This window comes from Dipodomys merriami, unplaced genomic scaffold, assembly GCF_024711535.1.
Source record: "Dipodomys merriami isolate MVZ:Mamm:240054 unplaced genomic scaffold, mDipMer1.0.p SCAF_106, whole genome shotgun sequence".
NCBI lineage: Eukaryota > Metazoa > Chordata > Mammalia > Rodentia > Heteromyidae > Dipodomys > Dipodomys merriami.
This window is the reverse complement of record NW_027202338.1, coordinates 982325-999716: the sequence shown is the minus strand read 5'-3', so window position 1 is coordinate 999716 and position 17392 is coordinate 982325. Positions and strand designations below refer to the sequence as shown.

At 52.7% G+C, this 17392-nt stretch overlaps 2 protein-coding genes across 5 annotated transcripts; one reads left to right on the top strand and one right to left on the bottom strand.

Annotated features, from left to right (window-relative positions):
- Positions 1-87: 87 nt before the first annotated feature.
- On the bottom strand, positions 88-5218 carry LOC138811689 (B9 domain-containing protein 2). The gene is made up of 4 exons (XM_069999393.1): positions 5131-5218; positions 4345-4437; positions 3829-3954; positions 88-639 (listed from the first exon to the last, which is right to left on the bottom strand). The coding sequence occupies exons 2-4, from the start codon at positions 4430-4432 to the stop codon at positions 326-328; spliced, it is 528 nt and encodes a 175-aa protein (XP_069855494.1). The 5' UTR covers positions 4433-4437; positions 5131-5218; the 3' UTR covers positions 88-325.
- Positions 5142-16077, top strand: LOC138811692 (transmembrane protein 91-like). 4 transcript variants are annotated; one of them, XM_069999420.1, is made up of 6 exons: positions 5196-5221; positions 5940-5981; positions 7240-7338; positions 12735-12971; positions 14117-14266; positions 15837-16077. In XM_069999420.1, exons 4-6 carry the CDS (start codon positions 12765-12767, stop codon positions 15993-15995), a joined length of 516 nt encoding a protein of 171 aa, XP_069855521.1. In that variant the 5' UTR covers positions 5196-5221; positions 5940-5981; positions 7240-7338; positions 12735-12764; the 3' UTR covers positions 15996-16077. The 4 variants fall into 4 exon arrangements, with proteins under 4 accessions (XP_069855510.1, XP_069855530.1, XP_069855521.1 ...); XM_069999409.1 differs by lacking the exon at positions 5940-5981 and having other exon boundaries at positions 5142-5221; XM_069999429.1 differs by lacking the exons at positions 5940-5981; positions 7240-7338 and having other exon boundaries at positions 5148-5221.
- Positions 16078-17392: the final 1315 nt, after the last annotated feature.

The following is a 17392-nucleotide window of genomic DNA, read 5'->3' as shown; positions in this document are numbered from 1 at the left end:
AGCCCGGCGCGGCGGGGGTTGGCGCGGGGGTTGGGGGGGGGGGGTAGGCGGCCCGGGGATGCGGGCCCGGCGATCGGGGGACCCGGCCGGGACGCCGGGTCTGTCCAGGGGCGGGGAGGGCTGGGGGACGGGACGGGAGAGGGGGAACGGACACCGTACCTCGGAGACCGCGCGCGTGTTTATTGCGCCCAGCGACCGCGGCTCCCCGACCCCGAGCCCGCCAGCCTGCGGCCCTGAGGTGGCCTGGGCGATCGTGCGATCGGCGGGGACCGAGGCGGGGCGCTGCCGGGATCGGCCCCGGGAGCCCCCCCGCACCGGGCCGGCGTCAGCACTCGACGCCGTAGCGGTCGAAGTGGCGCAGCAGCAGGCCGAGCTCCAGGTGCACCGCGCCGGCCGCGGCCGTGCGCAGGCGGTAGCGGTCCGCCCCGCTGTAGATGGTGTCCGCGTGCACCAGCTGCGGGCCCCCGCCCACGAAGGCCCGCGCCAGCTGCTCCCGCCAGCTGCCCAGGGGCCGCCATGTGGGGCATTCCAGCCGGTGGGTGCCTGGGCTGCTGGGCACGTGGCAGAAGCCATACCCTGCCAGCTGGCAGCGGCCGAAGCTGTCCTGGGACCACACCTGGAGATGGAGCCGGGGCCAGCCTGCAGGATGGACAGGGTGGAGAGGGGAGAGGAATGAGGGGGCGGTTAGCCTGCTGCTCCTGGGTGGTCCCCCCAATTTTTCTCCTCCACCCCAACGCTCAGAATCCTGTTTACATCCATGGCTTCGCATTATCCGTAGCCTCCTAAATAGCCAAGGCCCTTCACATCTGTCCTCTTCACCTCCAGTCCGCAGGTCAGCGCCTTAGGTCCTGATCCCGAGGCCCTCTTACTGTCTCCAGCCTTGTCCTCCTAGCTGGACATAGGACTTTCATTCTCCCCCATCCAGTCTGCCACCACTGGGCAGCAGGAAACATCTAGCTCCATCCACAGGTGTGCTAACACAGCCCAGATCCTTGCCTGCCAGTCAAAAGTGCTTGGGGAAAACCTGGCACCCTCTCGCTCACATCTGTAATCCCAACTATTCCCAAGATCTCAGTTTGAAGCCAGCCCAAGCAGTAAAGTCTGCGAGACTTTTTTTTTTTTTTTTGTCGGTCATGGGGCTTGAACTCTGGACCTGGGCGCTGTCAGTCCCTCAGCTCTTCAGCTCAAGGCGAGCACTCTACCACTTGAGCTACAGCACCACTTCCGGTTTTCTAGTGGTTTATTGGAGATAGGAGTCTCACGGTCTTTCCTGCCTGGGCTGGCTTTGAACCCCGATTCTCAGATCTCAGCCTCCTGAGTAGCTAGGATTACAGGCGTGAGCCACCGGCGCCCAGCTCTGCGAGACTCTTATCTCCAATAAACCAGTAAAAGGCCAGAATTGGAGCTGTGGCTAAAGTGGTCGAGCATCAGCCTTGAGATAAAAAAGAAAAAGAAAAAGAAAAAGAAAACAGCTAAGGAACAATGGTCAGGCCCTGAGTTCAAGGCCCAGGACAGGCATTAAAACCAACAAAAAAAAAGTGCTAAAAATTTGGCCCAGCTCCTTCTCTATTCTGAACCCTCCTCTGGGCTTGGCCCTGTTTTTTAGGAGCTGGAGACTCAGCAGTGAACACAGCAGACAAGAATTCCTGCCCTTCCAAGCTGACATTGGAGACAACCAACAGTAAATAAGCAAATTACAGGGTATGTCAGATGGTGATAGCTGCTCTGGAGAAAAATAAAGCTGGCTAGGGTGGGGGGCAGGGTGCAGCTTGGGAAAGGAGGATCAAGAGAGCTTCCCTAAGGAGATGACATTTGAACAAATGTTTAAAGGACAGAAGACACTAGGATGCATGGACATTGAGGGGAACAGCGATCCCAGCCAAACGGAACAGCCAGTGTAAAGGTCCTAAGGTAGCAGGGAACCTACGGGCCATTACTTCTAGATCAGAGAGACCAAAGGTGAGAAGGGGCAGAGGTGACAGCCAGATCATGGCTGTGGGTGGTGAGGAAGTGAATGGCATAGACCCAGACGGATGATGCTACGGAATGGTCTAGGTAAGAGCTGAAAATGAACAGATCAGGTACTGGTGGAAAGGGGTGAGAAGCTGGAGTCGAGATATGTTTGAGCCTGGCTAAACCAGTGGCTCACACCTGTAATCCTAGCTACTCTGAGGCTGAGATCTGAGAATCCTGCTTTGAAGCCAACCTAGAACTACAAAAAACTAGAAGTGGAGCTGTGGCTCAAGTGGTAGTATCATGCCAGCCTTGAGCAGAAAAAGCTAAGGAAGAGTTCAAACCCCACTGCTGACACCAAAACAAAACAAAAGTGATGGGTTTCAAACAAAGTTTTAAGGCAAACAGGATTTCCTGATGGGCAGGCTGGGGGCTAAGACAAGAGAAAAGATGACACCAGCACTGGGTGCCAGGGACCTCCAGCTAAAGGTACAGAATTCTCTGCTGCCTCTGGGCCACAGCCTTGACCCCACGCAGCAGCCAGCTATCAATTTTATCTTACTTTTATTTTTGGAGGGCTGTCTTCCTTAGATCTTAGCCTCCTGAATAGCTAGAATTGAGCCAGCAGCACCCAGCTCAAGGACAGATTAAAAAAATAATAAAAACAAAAACAGCTGGGCAATGGTGGCTCACGCCTGTAATCCTAGCTACTCAGGAGGCTGAGATCTGTGGATCATGGTTCAAAGCCAGCCTGGGCAGGAAACTCCGGGAGACTCTTATCTCCAGTAAACCACTAGAAAACCGGAAGTGGCACTGTGGCTCAAGCAGTAGAGCACTCGCCTTGAGCTGAAGAGCACAGGGACAGTGCCCAGGCCCAGAGTTCAAGGCCCTGACTGACAAAAAAAAAAGCTGGGCCAGCGCTGTGGTGGCTCACACCTGTAATGCAGCTACTCAGGAGGCTGAGATCTGAGGATCGAGGTTCAAAGCCAGCCCGGGCAGGAAAAGTCGGAGGGAATCTTCTCTCCAATGAACCACCAGAAAACCGGAAGTGGCGTTATGGTTCAAATGGTAGAGTGCTTGCATTAAGCTGAAGAGCTCAGGGAAAATACTCAGGTGCAGAGTTCAAGCCCCAAGACTGCTGATGTGTCCACTCCTCCTGTGGCTCCCCAGGGTCTTTGGTCGATCACCTCAGCATCCAAGGCCCAGTGTGCTGCCCCCACTGTCTTTGGCTGTCCCACAGTCCTCCAGAGGCCCTGATTCACTTTCCCCCTTGAGACTTCCACAGGCAATCTCTCTCTACTGGAAAACTCTCCCTTCATCCCTCCTCCCTTGGCCCGATGAACTCCTGGTCCTTTGGAGTCAAACTCGAGGCCCTTGGAGCTCTGAGGGCCTCACCTCTTCTGGGCTCACTTGGCCTCTGAGATTCCCCAATCCCAGCTCTGCCCAGTCTAGGCTGGCCTCGTCTAGAGACAAGGATGGAGGCCCAGAAGGATGGGGTTGGAGTAGAATGTATATATACAGGAGATATATTGGTCACAGATATCTCCCTAGCATCCAACAACCCAGAGTGGGCATGGTAGGCACTTAGTACCTAGCACAACCTTTACTAGGTACACAGCACTGTTACCATACTCCCCTTCCCACTCTCTAACTCTCCTAAGCCCTCCCAACCCCTAGCCTCACTCACTGGAGATTCTAGGACTGTCCCTCTCTACCTTCCCTCTCATCCTGTACCCTACCTTTCATCCTCCCTTCATTCCAGCCTTGGTCCCATCTCATACACTCAGGGACCTCCTATAGAGCAGGTCTGGGGAGCAGGGACAAGACATACGCTTCTCAGCCCTAGCTGCTCCAGAGCCCAGCTGTGGTACCCACCTTGGAGACCTTTTGTAGCAAAGTGCAGATCAATGGGGTGGGACCAGTAGGCCATGTCCCCTATCTGGGGGGTGTCCACCTGGGTTTGGCCCTCACGCACCCCAGACAGGAGCTTCCAGGCTGCCCCTGCAATGAGAACCAAGTACAGGGTAGGGATTAGGAGACAGCTTTCAGGCAGGCTATGTCACTATAGCTAAAGACCTATTTGTAGCCAGGCGCCGGTGGCTCATGCCTAGAATCCTAACTACTCAGGAGGCTGAGATCTGAGGACTGCGCTTCAAAGCCAGCCCAGACAGGAACGTCTGTGAGACTCTTATCTCCAATTAAACACCAGAAAACCAGAAGTGGAGCTGTGGCTCAGCCTTGAGCTGAAGAGCTGAGGGACAGCGCCCAGTCCCCCCCCCCAAAAAAAGAAGGGACAGATTGTACTCTGGGCCAGGAGGATCAGGAGGCTGTCCAGAAGGCAAGGAAAGCTGGTGGGGAGGATGGTGGGTTCTTGGTTGGGAGATGAGGTACCTGTGTGGATGCCCCACTTGCAGAACAGGCTACTTTCTGAGAAGCCAGTGGCCCCCATGATCTGCCCAATTACGTGTACTTCTGCCATGGTCCCTGGATGGGAATAAATAAATAAATAAATACATACATACATATATATGTATATGTATACAGTCCAACCCTATGAGGTAAGTGTATTATTCTCATCTGACAGACAGGGAAACTGAGGTCCATAAATTAACTGCAGTACTAGGATTCCAAGCTAGTTTTGTCAACCCATTGTTACTGTAGTTTTAGCTCCTCATCAACTTTCCAGGAAAACAGGGAGGACACCCTGGACTAAGAAGACCGCTTAAAGATCAGTCTTGAGCCAGGCATCAATGGCTCACTCCTGTAATCTTAGCTACTCAGGAGGCTGAGATCTTAGGATCACAAGTCCAAACCAGCCCAAGCAGGAAAGTCCGTGAGAACCTTATCTGCAATTAACTAGCAAAATACTAAACGTGGAACTGTGGACTCAAGAAGTACAGCACTAGCCTGGAGCAACACATAGGTAAGGGATAGCACTCAGGCCCTTAATTCAAGCCCCAGGTCCATCCAGGTCCATCACTCGTCCCTCCACCCCCCCCCCCAAAGAAAAATGAAAATCACTCTTGAAGAAAGCCCCGCCCCACGACACTGGCTCCGCCCCCGTAAACTCCGCCCCTTGCGTCAGCAGGACAAAAAAAAACTCCTCTAGGCGCATGCGTACTGGATGCAGGCTCGCTTTAGCTCCGCCTCTAAGCGCTGCGCACGCGTTATTCATACCTCACTGCGCTTAACGGTTAGAAGAATCGAAGGTGGCTGACGGGGTTGGCGTTCATGGGCCTGACCTGTCTCCACCGCGGATGGCGACTAGGTGAGGCTCGCGCCTCCCCCAGAACCTTTTCTGTTTCCTGGCAGGGAAAGATCTGAGAGGCGACCCTTCCGCCGCCACGTTCGTCTGGGGTTCTCTGGTTGTTGCTGGGCAACATCAGGCCCCGCCTCTGGCTTTGCTCCCGCCCTGCACACAGATTATTGGTTCAAGCTGCCCTCGGTGGGGCGGGGCGAAGGTGTGATGGACATTTCGCCTCTAGCTCCAGCCCAGCCTTCTGTCATTGGGGGGCGTGGCCTGGCAGCTCCTTCTTGACTTGGGCAGAGGAAGTTTGAGCGCCAACTGTTTCCTCCAGATTGTCTTCTTTACCCAATAAGCAAATCTATTCGGTGTCTCGTTTACCACCCCACCTCCCCCCGGCTCCCCGACCGGCGGAAATCTCCCATTTAGCACCAAGGCATAATGTGTCCATTTTCCTGTCTTATAATTTGGAAAGAAAAAGTGTACAGCTCATTCAGACACTGGAGAAATTGGGGCGTGGGATTCACTAATGTTATCAGAGCCCCCCCCCAGTATTAATTTTCTGTTGGTTTGTTTGGGGATGTGTTAGGGTGTTTTGGTTGGAGATTTTTGTTTTGTTTTGAGATAGGGTCTCCCTTTGTAGCCTGGGCTGGTCTCAAACTCTCAGCTCTCCTGTCTTAGTCTCCCCAATGCTGGGACTATAGGCCTCCGCCACTATACCTGACTTTTTGTTTGGTTGCAGTAATGGAAGAATCGAATACAGGGTTTCACGAAGGCTAGGCAAGTAAGTGCCCTGCCACTCAGCTACACATACCCCTAGTTCTGAAAGTCCTGTCTTTGACGACTGAGCTCTGCCAGTAATTTGTCCCATGGCTTTGCCCAGCTCTTGATCTCTAGTTCTTTCGTCCAGGAAAAGGAGAGCGCACAGCAGTACTAAGTCTGAGTTTATTTCAGAGCTGTACCGTTCCTGTGCTTTTGATCCAGCTGAATGTTGCTCCCTAGCCCACAACAGCACCATGAGAATATATCCCCTCCTTTTTCATTGTTGTTGGTAGTGGGGTTTGAACTCAGGGCCTGGGCATTATCCCTGAGCTCTTCTATTCAAGGCTAGTGCTCACCACTTTGAGCCACAGCTTCACTTCTGGATTTCTGGTGGTTAATTGAAAAGTCTCACTACTTACCTGCCAGGGATGGCTTTGAACCTGGATCCTCGGATCTCAGCCTCCAGAGTAGGCTTACAGGCAGGAGCCACCAGCATCTGGCTAAACAGCTCTTTTGAGACCTTAATTTTAGTTCTTTTGTTTATATCCCCAGAAATGGGATGGCTGGGCCATACGGTAAATCTATTTTTAAATTTTTTTTTGAGGAACCACCATACTGTTTTCTCTAGCAACTGTGCTAAAGTTTTACACCTTGCTTGGAAACTTCTCCATGTCAGAATATGAAGATCTAACTCAGTCTTTTACAGAAACAATTTTTGGGAAGCATAATACAACACACAGAAAACAGCACAAGAATAAATGGACAGGGCCTGGGAAGGTGGCTCAGTGATAGAGTGCTTGTCTTGCATGCACGAAGCCCTGGGTTCCTCAGCACCACATAAGCAGACAAAAAACAAAAAAAAAACCCCAAAAAACAGAAGTGGCACTGTGGCCCAAGTGGTAGAGCACTAGCCTTGAGCTGAAGAGCTCAGGGACAGCATCCACCAGGCCCAGAGTTCAGGCCCCACAACCAACCAACCAACGAACCAACAAATAAATGAACAGCTTGATTCAACTTCATACCCAGAAACACACTTGATAACCAGAACTCAGCACCAGAAAATAACACTAGCAAGTGAGCAGAGCCCCAAAGTCTCCTTTGTGCCCTTCCCTGCCCCCACCTGCCCCAGGGTAACAATGGCCCTCACTTCGCAAGTGGTTTTGCCTAGTTTTTGGTATGATATACAAACAAAATCATACAATAGGCTTTGTTTTATGCCTGGAATCTTTGGTTCAGTGTTTGATTTGTGAAAGTCTTTGTCATTTTTTCCTTTGATGCAGACTATTGCTATGTAGGCCAGCCTGGTCTTGAACTCAACTCTGGCTGGACTTGAACTCAAAATCCTCCTGCTTCAGCCTCCTCAGTAGTTGTGATGACAGGTATGGCTTCTAGCTTTCTCCTCTCATTTTCCTTACCTCCTCTTGGTCTTCTTCCTTATCCTCTTCCCCATCTGACTTCTTCTCTGCCAATATTGGGGCTTGAACTCAGGGTGGTAGTTTCCACTTTTTTTTGCTGGTTAACTAGAGATAAGAGTCTCATGAACTTTTCCTGCCTGGGCTGACTTCAAACCACGATCATCAGACCTCAGTCTACTGAGTAACTAGGATTATAGGCATGAGGGCTGGTACATAGCTCTAGAGTCTCTCTTTTGTTGGCTTTATCTTTTTTTTTAAATTTATCATTGGGTGTAAGTAATGCATTTTCTGCAGGAAAGTCACCAACATGATCTTTGTCCTTTTCAGGGCATCTGAGGGGCTGGTTAAGGGGATATGGATGGTAATGTGACATACAACTAGTCCACAGGAAGGCACCACATGCCTGGGGCCTCCTCAGAGGATCCTGGCTGGGTGGAATCTGGTGTTTAACATTCCATCCCAGGCTAAAAAGCCTGGCTGCCCTGACTCCCGGAAAAGGCTGGGTCGGAGAGTGTATAGAAGGACGGTGATGGCTGGAGGATTCTAGCTGGATTCAAATTCATCTTTACAGTAGCCGAGGATGATGGGGGGAGGGACGGGGAAACAACTGGCGCTCGGTGATCTGGTGAAAAACAGGCTGGTAGGAACGCATACCTCATCTCACAAATATGTAAAGACGGTCCCTCTGTGCCAGGCACAGTTCTAGGCCCTGAGGCACCACAGCAACTGAACTAATCCCAATTTGTTGGCGCCAACTCTGATGGGAAGACTCAGAAGCAATGGGTAATGTGTCTCACTATGCTACAAAGACACAGCAAGGGCATGGAGCTGCTGAATAACGGGGTCCCCTCCGAGCCACTGTCAGTGCCCCCCTCCAATGGGTTACCCTGCTTGCTCACGTCATCCGCCAGACACTCCAAAAGAGCCAAATACACTTAAAGGCACCATCTGTTCTCCCCAGGAATGGGGCCCATGCCAGCTTGTGTGTCTGGACGCTTGGCACTGTGCCTCGGAGCCCTGGAGCAAGGGAACTCCGGCGGGCCCCACAGCAGACTGGGGAATCCTCCTGTCTGGCCAGATGGAGGATATCAGGGAAAGGAAGCAGTACAAACTGGGTGGGCTTCCTGTAGGAGGTGGAAGCAGACAGGGTGAGGAGATGGGTGTGACTAGCAATGAGCAAACATGGCACATGTTCAGTGTAGTTTCTGTTGGACAGTTGTTAGAGGACTAATCTAAACACATGAGCAATGCCATCACCGCTAAGAGGTGTGGAGTATCTCCTCACCCCCCTGGGTTCTTTGTTTGTTTGTTTTCAGTCCTGGGTCTTGAACTCTGGGCCTGGGCCCTGTTCTTGAGCTCTTCAGCTCAAGGCAAACACTCTGCCACTTGAGCCACAGCGCCACTTCCGTTTTTCTGGTGGTTTATTGGAGATAAGAGTCTCACAGAAGTTCCTGTCTGGGCTGGCTTTGAACTTTAGCCCTCAGCTCTTAACCTCCTGAGTAGCTAGGATTTTGTTGGTGGTGGTGGTCATGGGGCCTGAACTCTCTGCCTGGGTGCTGTCCCTCAGCTCTTCAGCTCAAGGCTAGTGCTCTACCACTTGAACCATAGCGTCACTTCTGGCTTTTTCTGCTTATATGGTGCTAAGGAATCGAACCCAGGGCCTCATGCATGGGAGACAAGCACTCTACCACTGAGCCACCTTCCCAGACCACTAGCTAGGATTGTACATGTAACCAGCACCCCCATTTTTATGCTAGTACTAGGGCTTGAACTCAGGGCCTGGGCACTGTCTCTGAGCTTTTTTTTTTCAATTTTTATTTTTTGGTCGGTCATGGGCCTAAACTCTGGACCTGGGCACTGTCCCTCAGCTCTTCAGCTCAAGGCTAGCGCTCTACCACTTGAACCACAGCACCACTTCCATTTTTTTCTGCTTATGTGGTGCTGAGGAATCGAACCCAGGGCCTCACGCATGCAAAGCAAACACTTTACCACTGAGCCACCTTTCCAGCCCTCCCTGAGCTTTTTTAGTCAAGACTGCTACTCTACCACCTGAGCCAGAACCCTACTTCCAGCTTTTTGCTGGTTCATTTGAGATAGAGTCTCACAGTTTTTTCACTTGGGCTGGCTTTGAACTGTGATCCTCAGATCTCAGCATCCTGAGAAGCTAGGATTACAGGCGTGATCCACTGTCACTGGACTATGCCTCTGTTTCTTGAGGGTAAAAGAAGAGCTGCTCACTGGGCACAGATGGCTCACACATGTAATCCAGCTATTCAGGAGGCTGAGACCAGATAATTGAGGTTCAAAGGCAGCCAGGCCAGGAAAGTCCCTGAGGCTCTTATCTCCAATGAATCACCAGAAAACTGGAAGTGGAGCTGTGCCTCAAAGTGGTAGAGATTAGCCTGTAGTGAAAAAGCTCAAGGACAGCTCCCGGACCCTGAGTTCAAGCCCCACAACCAACAAAACAAAACAGAAACAGAGCTACTAGCTGGGTGCTGGTGGCTCATGCCTGTAATCCTAGTTACTCAGGAGGCTGAGATCTGAGGACCATGGTTTAAAGCCAGCCTGGGCAGTAAAGTTCGTGAGACTCTTATCTCCAATTAACTACCAGGAAAACAAAACAAAACCAGAAGTGGTGCTGTGGCTCAAGTGGTAGAGCTCAGGGACAGTGCCCAGCCTAGAGTTCAAGCCCCACGATCGACCAAAAAACAAAAAGCAAAAAAAAAAAAAAAAACAAAACCCCAAAACAAACAAAAAACCAGCTACTGTAAGGAAGATGGAAGGAAGCTTTGAACTCCAGGAGCTGCTGGGTCTTGTACTGAAATCAATAGAGCTGCGTGTTCTTGGGGCAGTTGCTTAACCTCTCTGTGCTTCTTTCCTGCCACGTGAAACAGGAGGCTTGGGATGCATCGTAAACGCGCCCGGGGCCATATAAAGGCCTTAGACCCGGGCTCAAAGCCATCGGTGCTGTCATTATGGAACCACGAGAGACAAGGGAGCAGGGGGGGCCAAGCCAGGACAGCCCGGGGATCGGGGCGGGGAGGCGCCCCAAGCCTTGACGGGCGCTCAGGCCTGGGTTTTGGGGTAAGGGCTTGCTGCCAGGGACCACTCTCCCTCCTCCTCCTGCAACCCACGGCGCGCGGGTGGCGGCCGATGACGGCCTTCCAAGCCCCGCCCACTCTGCAGCGGAGGGGGCGGGGCCTCGGCCCGCGGCCACGCCCCCGCCTCCGCGCGCTGCGGGCAGGACGCGCAGAGACCCCGGCGGCGGCGGCGGCGGCGGCGGCGGCGGCGCGGCGCAGTGCGCGGGGCCCGATCCCTAGGTTCGTGCACCCTTTGCGGGAAGGGCTGTGCTGGGGGAGAGCGGGGTCTAGCCGTGGGCGATGAGTGATGGGATAAGGGGAGGAAGGGGGACACGGCGCCCCTCCCCTAGAGTGCTGGCGTCGCTGAGGCATCGGTGGGGACCCGAACCTTGGACGAGCCAGTGGGCGCAGTGGAGGCTTAGTCCTTCCCCCCCCACTCCTCCCCGGGGCCAGAAAAATGTCTTTTCTGGTCGTCCTGAGTGTGAAGACGTAACGTGTGCTGTATGGGTTAAGGGGGGGCAGAGGGGGTGGGGAGAGCTGCAGGTTTGTGGGGAGGTGTGCAAAGGAGGGGGTGAGGGAGGGGAGCCTGCCTGCGTGCAGGGGCGACGCGGGTGGGAAGATCCGGGCCGCCTCTTGGGATGAGTGGGTGAGGTGTTGGGCCTCAGTGAGGATTTCTGGAAGAGAGATCTGGGTGATGGGTAGGGGGTGGAGGGTGGGCTTGCCTGGATGCGGCTCTATGCTGAGGCCTTCAGGACTCAAGAGTGTGCAGGCCTGGTGGGGGTGGTGGGGGGTGTAGAGTGAAGTTCTGAGGTCACTGGGGGTGGATTGTACCGAAGAAGGGAAGGTGGGACTGGACAGCAGAGTGAGCCTGGCATGGTGTGTGTGTGTGGGGGGGAGCTCATAGGGCAAGTGTGTGTTACAGTTTTAAGTATGCAACAGGTAAAAAGCCCAGAACTGAATGTCTTTGTAAATTGAACCCATCTCTTTTAAGGACTCTCTGGGCCTCAGCTTTCCTATCTGCAAAATCCTTCTGATGATTGCAGGTCTCATGCCTGTAATCTTAGCTACTAAGGAGGCTGAGATCTGAGGATCCTGGTTCAAAGCCAGCCTGGACAAGGATGTCTGTGAGACCCTTACCTCCAACTCAAAAAGCCAGAAGTGGCCCTGTGGCTCCAGTGGTAGAGAACTGGCCTTGATTAAAGGAAGCTCAGGGACAGCACCCAGGCCCAGGGTTCAAGCCCTACCACTGGCAAAATAAAAAGGGGTGTGTGTGTGTGAAGGGCTGGGAAGGTGGCTTAGTGGTAGCGCTTGCCTTGCATGCATGAGGCCCTGGGTTCAATTCCTCAGCACCATATAAGCAGACAAAGCCAGAAATGGCGCTGTGGCTCAAGTGGTAGAGCGCTAGCCTTGAGCTGAAGAGCTGAGGGACAGCACCCAGGCCCAGAGTTCAGGTCCCACGACTGACCAAAAAGAAAAAGAAAATCTATCTGATAGTCATATCTGCTTGAGTCTCCCCAGTCAGGGGTTAAGAGGAATGATCATTGTTTGATTCTTTTTTTTTCCCCCCCGGTCGTGGGGCTTGAACTCTGGGCCTGGGTGCTGTCCCTGTACTCTTCAGCCCAAGGCGAGTGCTCTACCGCTTGAGCCACAGCGCCACTTCCGGTTTTCTAGTGGTTTATTGGAGGTAAGTCTCACGGACTTTCCTGCTCCGGCTGGCTTTGAACCGGGATCCTCAGATCTCAGCCTCCTGAGTAGCTAGGATGACAGGCGTGAGCTACTGGCGCCGGCTGTGATTCTTTTTGTGTACCAGTCTTAGGGCTTGAACTCAGGGCCTGGGCACTGCTCCTTAGCTTTTTCACTCAAGTGAGTGCTCTAAGCACTTGAGCCACAGCTCCACTTTCTGCTTTTTTCAGTGACTAACTGGCACTAAGTGTCAGGGACATTCCTGCCTGTGCTGGCTTTGCACTTTTTTTTTTTGGGGGGGGGAGTCCAGTCATGGGACCTGAGCGCTGTCCCTCAGCTCAAGAATAGTGCTCTACCACTTGAGCCACAGCACCACTTCCAGCTCTTTTCTTTTTGCTTATGTGGTGCTGAGGAATCGAACCTAGGGCCTCATGGATGCAAGGCAAGCGCTCTACCACTGAGCCACTTCCTCAGCCCTGAACTTTGATTCTCAAATCTCAGCCTCCTGAGTAGTTAGGACTACAGGAGTGAGCTACCAGTGTTTGGCTGTTATAAAGTTCTTTGACAACTTGTATTTGTCCTCCCTCTGTACTCCAGGAACCCCCCTGTCACAGTCTCCTCCCAGCCATGGATAGTTCTAGCCTTGAGGAGCTTCAAGAGCCTCTGCTGAGGGGCACAGCTTATGACCCCCCTGCCCAGAAGTCTGGCACACCCGAGTTGGGGCTCCCCTTAGGAGAGAGAGCCTCTCCAGAACCCCTGAAGGGATGGCTGTTCTTACCGCCTCTTCCGTCTGTGAGTGCTGGCCTGGGAGAGCCAGGGCTCCTGGAACTCGAGGTAGGACCAGCAGGCCTCGGGGAAGGCCAAGGGAGGGGAAGAGGGGACCCAGACCCGGCCACCATCTGCAAAGCTGTCAGTTGGAGGTAATGGAGGTCTGGCTTCTTACTGACCATGTGGGCTTTTGATCATTCTTGGTTGCTATGTTGGTGTTCTCTCCAGCCTTCTCCCATCTTGATCTTTTTTAAAAATTAATTAATTCATTTATTTAGCCGATCGTGGGGCCTGAACTCTGGGCCTGAGCGCTGTCCCTCAGCTCTTCAGCTCAAGGCTAGCGCTCTACCACTTGAGCCACAGCACTACTTCTGGCTTTTTTTTTCTGCTTATGTGGTACTGAGGAGTCAAACCCAGGGCCTCATGCATGCAAGGCAAGCGCTCTACCACTGCGCCACCTTCCCAGCCCCTTTTACTATCTTTTCTTTTTCCCAAGCTAATGTCACTTTCTCATTTTTTATTTTTTGTACATATTGTATTTTAGGTCTTTTAGTGTGAGAGAAAGAATCTAAAATTCATGAATTAAAATGACACTAATGTACCTAGAAACATGTGGGTCATGCCTGTAATCCTAGCTATATAAGAGGCTGAGATGTATCTTGGTTCGAAGCGAGCCCAGGTAGGGAAGTCCATGAGTCATTTATCTCCAATGAACCAGCAAAATAGCAAGAAGTGGAGATATGGCTCAAATGGTATAGTGCCAGCTATGAGCAAAAATCCCAGTAAGAACACAAGACCAGGGGCTGGGAAGGTGGCTCAGTGGTAGACTGCTTGTCTTGCATGCATGAGGCCCTGGGTTCAATTCCTTAGCACTACATAAGCAGAAAAAGCCAGAAGTGGTGCTATGGCTCAAGTGGTAGAGTGCTTGCCTTGAGCTGAAGAGCTGAGGGACAGCACCCAGGCCCAGAGTTCAGGCCCCACGACCGACAAAAAAAAAATATAAGACTATGAGTTCAAGCCCCAGTATGAGCTTATACACAAAAAAAGAATGAGCTTAAAAGCCCTGGCATCTGGAATGTCAGGGTCGGAAGCCTTCTCTGACCATTCTTGAGGTTTCCAGGAAGCATTGGGTGTTGGGGATGATGGGGATGAGAGCAGTGGGCAGAGGTGGTTGGCCAGAGATGTCTACCCAGGCCCTCCTCTGTCCATAGGACTTGTCCTCCAGTGACAGTGACTCCGACTGCGATGAGGGCGGCCGTCTCTCCCCGCTTCTGCCCCATGACCACCTTGGCCTGGCCGTCTTCTCCGTGCTGTGCTGTTTTTGGCCGGTGGGCATCGCTGCCTTCTGTCTTGCCCAGAAGGTCAGTATGTGTGGGACTAGGAGGGTAATGGGTACACTGCACCACATACGTCTGGGGTAAAATGAGGTCGATTTCATGGAACCCTGAGTGGGGATCAGAAGCCTGAACTTAGAAGCCACACTTGTAATCCTAGCTACTTGGGAGAATTACAGTTTAAGGCCAATTCGGGCAAAAAGTTAAGAGAGGATCACCTCCCCACCGGGACCCATCCCAATAAACAGATGTTGGTATACATCTGTAATTCTAATGATGCAGGAGACATAGATAGGAGGATCCCAGTCCAAGGCTAGACCCGGGCACAAAAGATGGGAGACCTTATATGAAAAATAACTAAAGCAATCAGGCACCAGTGGCTCATACCTATAATCCTAACTATTCAGGAGACTGAGATCCAGAGGTTTTCAGTTCAAAGCCAGCCTAGGTTGAGTTGGAGGCATAGCTCCAATGGTAGAGCACCAGCTAAAAAGTAAGCTCAAGGCCAAAAATTAAAATAAAAAAAGACTAGGGGCTGGGAAGGCTTAGTGGTAGAGTGCTTGCCTCACATGCATGAGGCCCTGGGTTGGATTCCTCAGCTCCACAAAAGCAGAAAAAGCAGGAAGTGATGCTCTGGCTTAAGTGATAGACCACTAGCCTTGAGCACAGAGAGGCTCAGGCAAAGTGCCCAGGTCCTCAGTTCAAGCCCCAGGACCAGCAGGAAAAAAAAAAAAATCAAAGTAAATGAAGGGCTGGGCATAGCTCAAGTAGTAGTGATTGCTTAGTGTGAAGTAGAGTTTAAACACCAGTACCACCCAGATCTTCACTTGAATCCAAACCCAAGTCTGCCACCCTTGAGTCTTTTTCCTGTGTGTAAAATGGGAACAGCCCCCACCTCAGGTCACTGAGAGCCAAGTGAGTTGGGCTGGTGGCATATTAAAAAATAGTGGCATGGCTGGGAAGGTGGCTCAGTGGTAGAGCACTTGCCTTGCATGCATGAGCCCCTGGGTTTGATTCCTCAGCACCACATCAACAGAAAAAGCCAGAAGTGGCACTGTGGCTCAAGTAGTAGAGTGCTATTCTTGAGCCAAAGAGCTCAGGGACAGCGCCCAGGCCGAGTTCAAGTCCCACAACCGACAAAAAAAAAAAAAAAAAACAAATAAAAATAAAAAATAATGGCAGCTAGGTGCTGGTGGCTCATGCCCGTAATTCTACCTAATCAGAAAGCTGAGATCTGAGGATCACTGTTCAGAGTCAGCCCAGAGAAGAAAAGTCTGTGAGATTCTTATCTCCAACCACTTAAAAGGCTGAAAATGGAGCTGTGATTCAAGTGGTAGACAGTTCAAGCCCCAGACTGGTGTGCATGCACACACACACACACACACACACACGCATGCACGCACGCACGCACGCAAAGTGGCACATACCATAGTCATCAACCAGCCTCTCTAATGCCCAGCCATGTTGGCTGACAGGTGATAGCCCTGTTTGGGCTGATCGAAATGAATGGTGTGCTGGGCGGAGCAGAGGCTGCAGGAAGCAGGATCGGGATGGGGAGGGGGGATGCCCTGATCACTACTGCCCACTGCCTCTACAGACCAACAAGGCTTGGGCCCAGGGGGACATCCAGGGGGCAGGGGCTGCCTCCCGCCGTGCCTTTCTGCTGGGGGTCCTGGCCATCGGGCTGGGGCTGTGTACATACGCGGCCGCCCTGGTGACCCTGGCCGCCTACCTTGCCTCTCGAGACCCGCCCTAGCTGCCCCTCCAGCGCCCACTGTGAATCCAGAGGCCAGCGACCCAGCACACCCGGGGAGAGAGTGGAGAATCCTGGTGCATGAGGCGGCAGTGATGCAGTGACGGGTGCCCCCCATCCACAAGTGGAGCAGGTGGTGACCCACCCCCTCCCCAGGTGGCAGCAACCGGAGATTAAAGGAGACATCCTTAAAGCCACATCAGTCTGTGTGTGTATGTGTGTGTGTGCTGGGGTGGGAGGGGTCCTGAGGACTGGAGGGGGAAGTGGGTGAGGCCAAGGCCTCCATACCACACACAGCCAGGACCCCAAGCCTCAGTGGCTTCCCTGAGGATCATTTTGTCTCATCTGCAAAATGGGCCAATGTTCTCCACACCAGTTGCACCCCATGAGTCATGAACAACTGCTGTCTCCCTGAGGCTCTCTGGCAGCAGTTTGTTGCTTAAGGAACAAGAAGCTGTGGTAGCTGGGCACTGGTAGCTCATGCCTGTCATCCTAGCTACTCAGGAAGAGGCTGAGATCTGAGGATCACAGAATCCAGCCTGGGCAGGAAAGTCTGGGAGACTTGTCACCAATGAACCAGCAAAAGCCAGAAATGGAGCTGTGGCTCAGGTGATGGAACACCACCAGCCTTGTGTGAACAAGCAAGCTAAGGGATTGTGTTTAGATCCTGAGTTCAAGTTTCAGTACTGGCACACACAAAATTGTGGGAGGGGTAGGAATGCAGTTCAGTGGTAGAGTGCTTGTCTAGCATGCATGAAGCCTTGGGTTCAATTCCTCAGCACCACATACACAAAAAAGCTGGAAGTGGCACTGTGGACTCAAGTGGTAGAATGCCAACCATGAGCAAAAGAAGCTCAGGAACAGTGCCCAGCCCTGAGTTCAAGCCCCAGGACTGGCAAAAATAAATAAAAATGCTGGCCCGAGGCAGGCAGAGGACATGGGGGCAACCCTTGGCAGAAGAGTGGGCAGTGAAGATGCTAGAAAAGTGTAGCATCTGACAGAACAGAACATCAAACTAAAGGTATGGATTTGCAGATGCTCTTCGGGGGTGGGGTGTGACTGTGGGGCCTCCACCGAACAGATGATATGCAAGAAGAGGAAGAGGGGCCTGACATGAATCCCTCACGCCCCCCGCGCCATCCCTCCCAGGACAGGGCTGCTCTTGGGCTTGGCTCCTGTGCCCTAACTCTGCGGGGGTGTGGAGGGAAGAATCGGTCAAGCTGCACTCAATATGGCTATTTCCACCCTCTTAAGACCACTGAGCCTCAGCTACTTTATGGATGAGGTCGAGTGTGCTGGGGTCGCCCTGCGCTCCACAGCCCAGCTGGTAACCCCAGGCACAGTCAGCGCCTGCCTTTCCTCCGGTGATACCCAAGGCACCACTCCTACCCTCTCCCGCC

Bases quoted from the DNA above. Each gene is read 5' to 3' on its own strand.
- LOC138811689 (XM_069999393.1), bottom strand. From the start codon at position 4,432: ATGGCAGAAGTACACGTAATTGGGCAGATCATGGGGGCCACTGGCTTC. The intron at 3,955-4,344 runs GTACCTCATCTC...TTCTCATTGCAG, and splicing joins CAAGTGGGGCATCCACACAG to GGGCAGCCTGGAAGCTCCTG. The intron at 640-3,828 runs GTGGGTACCACA...TCCATCCTGCAG, and splicing joins TGCTACAAAAGGTCTCCAAG to GCTGGCCCCGGCTCCATCTC.
- LOC138811692 (XM_069999409.1), top strand. From the start codon at position 12,765: ATGGATAGTTCTAGCCTTGAGGAGCTTCAAGAGCCTCTGCTGAGGGGC. The intron at 12,972-14,116 runs GTAGGACCAGCA...CTCTGTCCATAG, and splicing joins CAGGGCTCCTGGAACTCGAG to GACTTGTCCTCCAGTGACAG. The intron at 14,267-15,836 runs GTCAGTATGTGT...CTGCCTCTACAG, and splicing joins CCTTCTGTCTTGCCCAGAAG to ACCAACAAGGCTTGGGCCCA.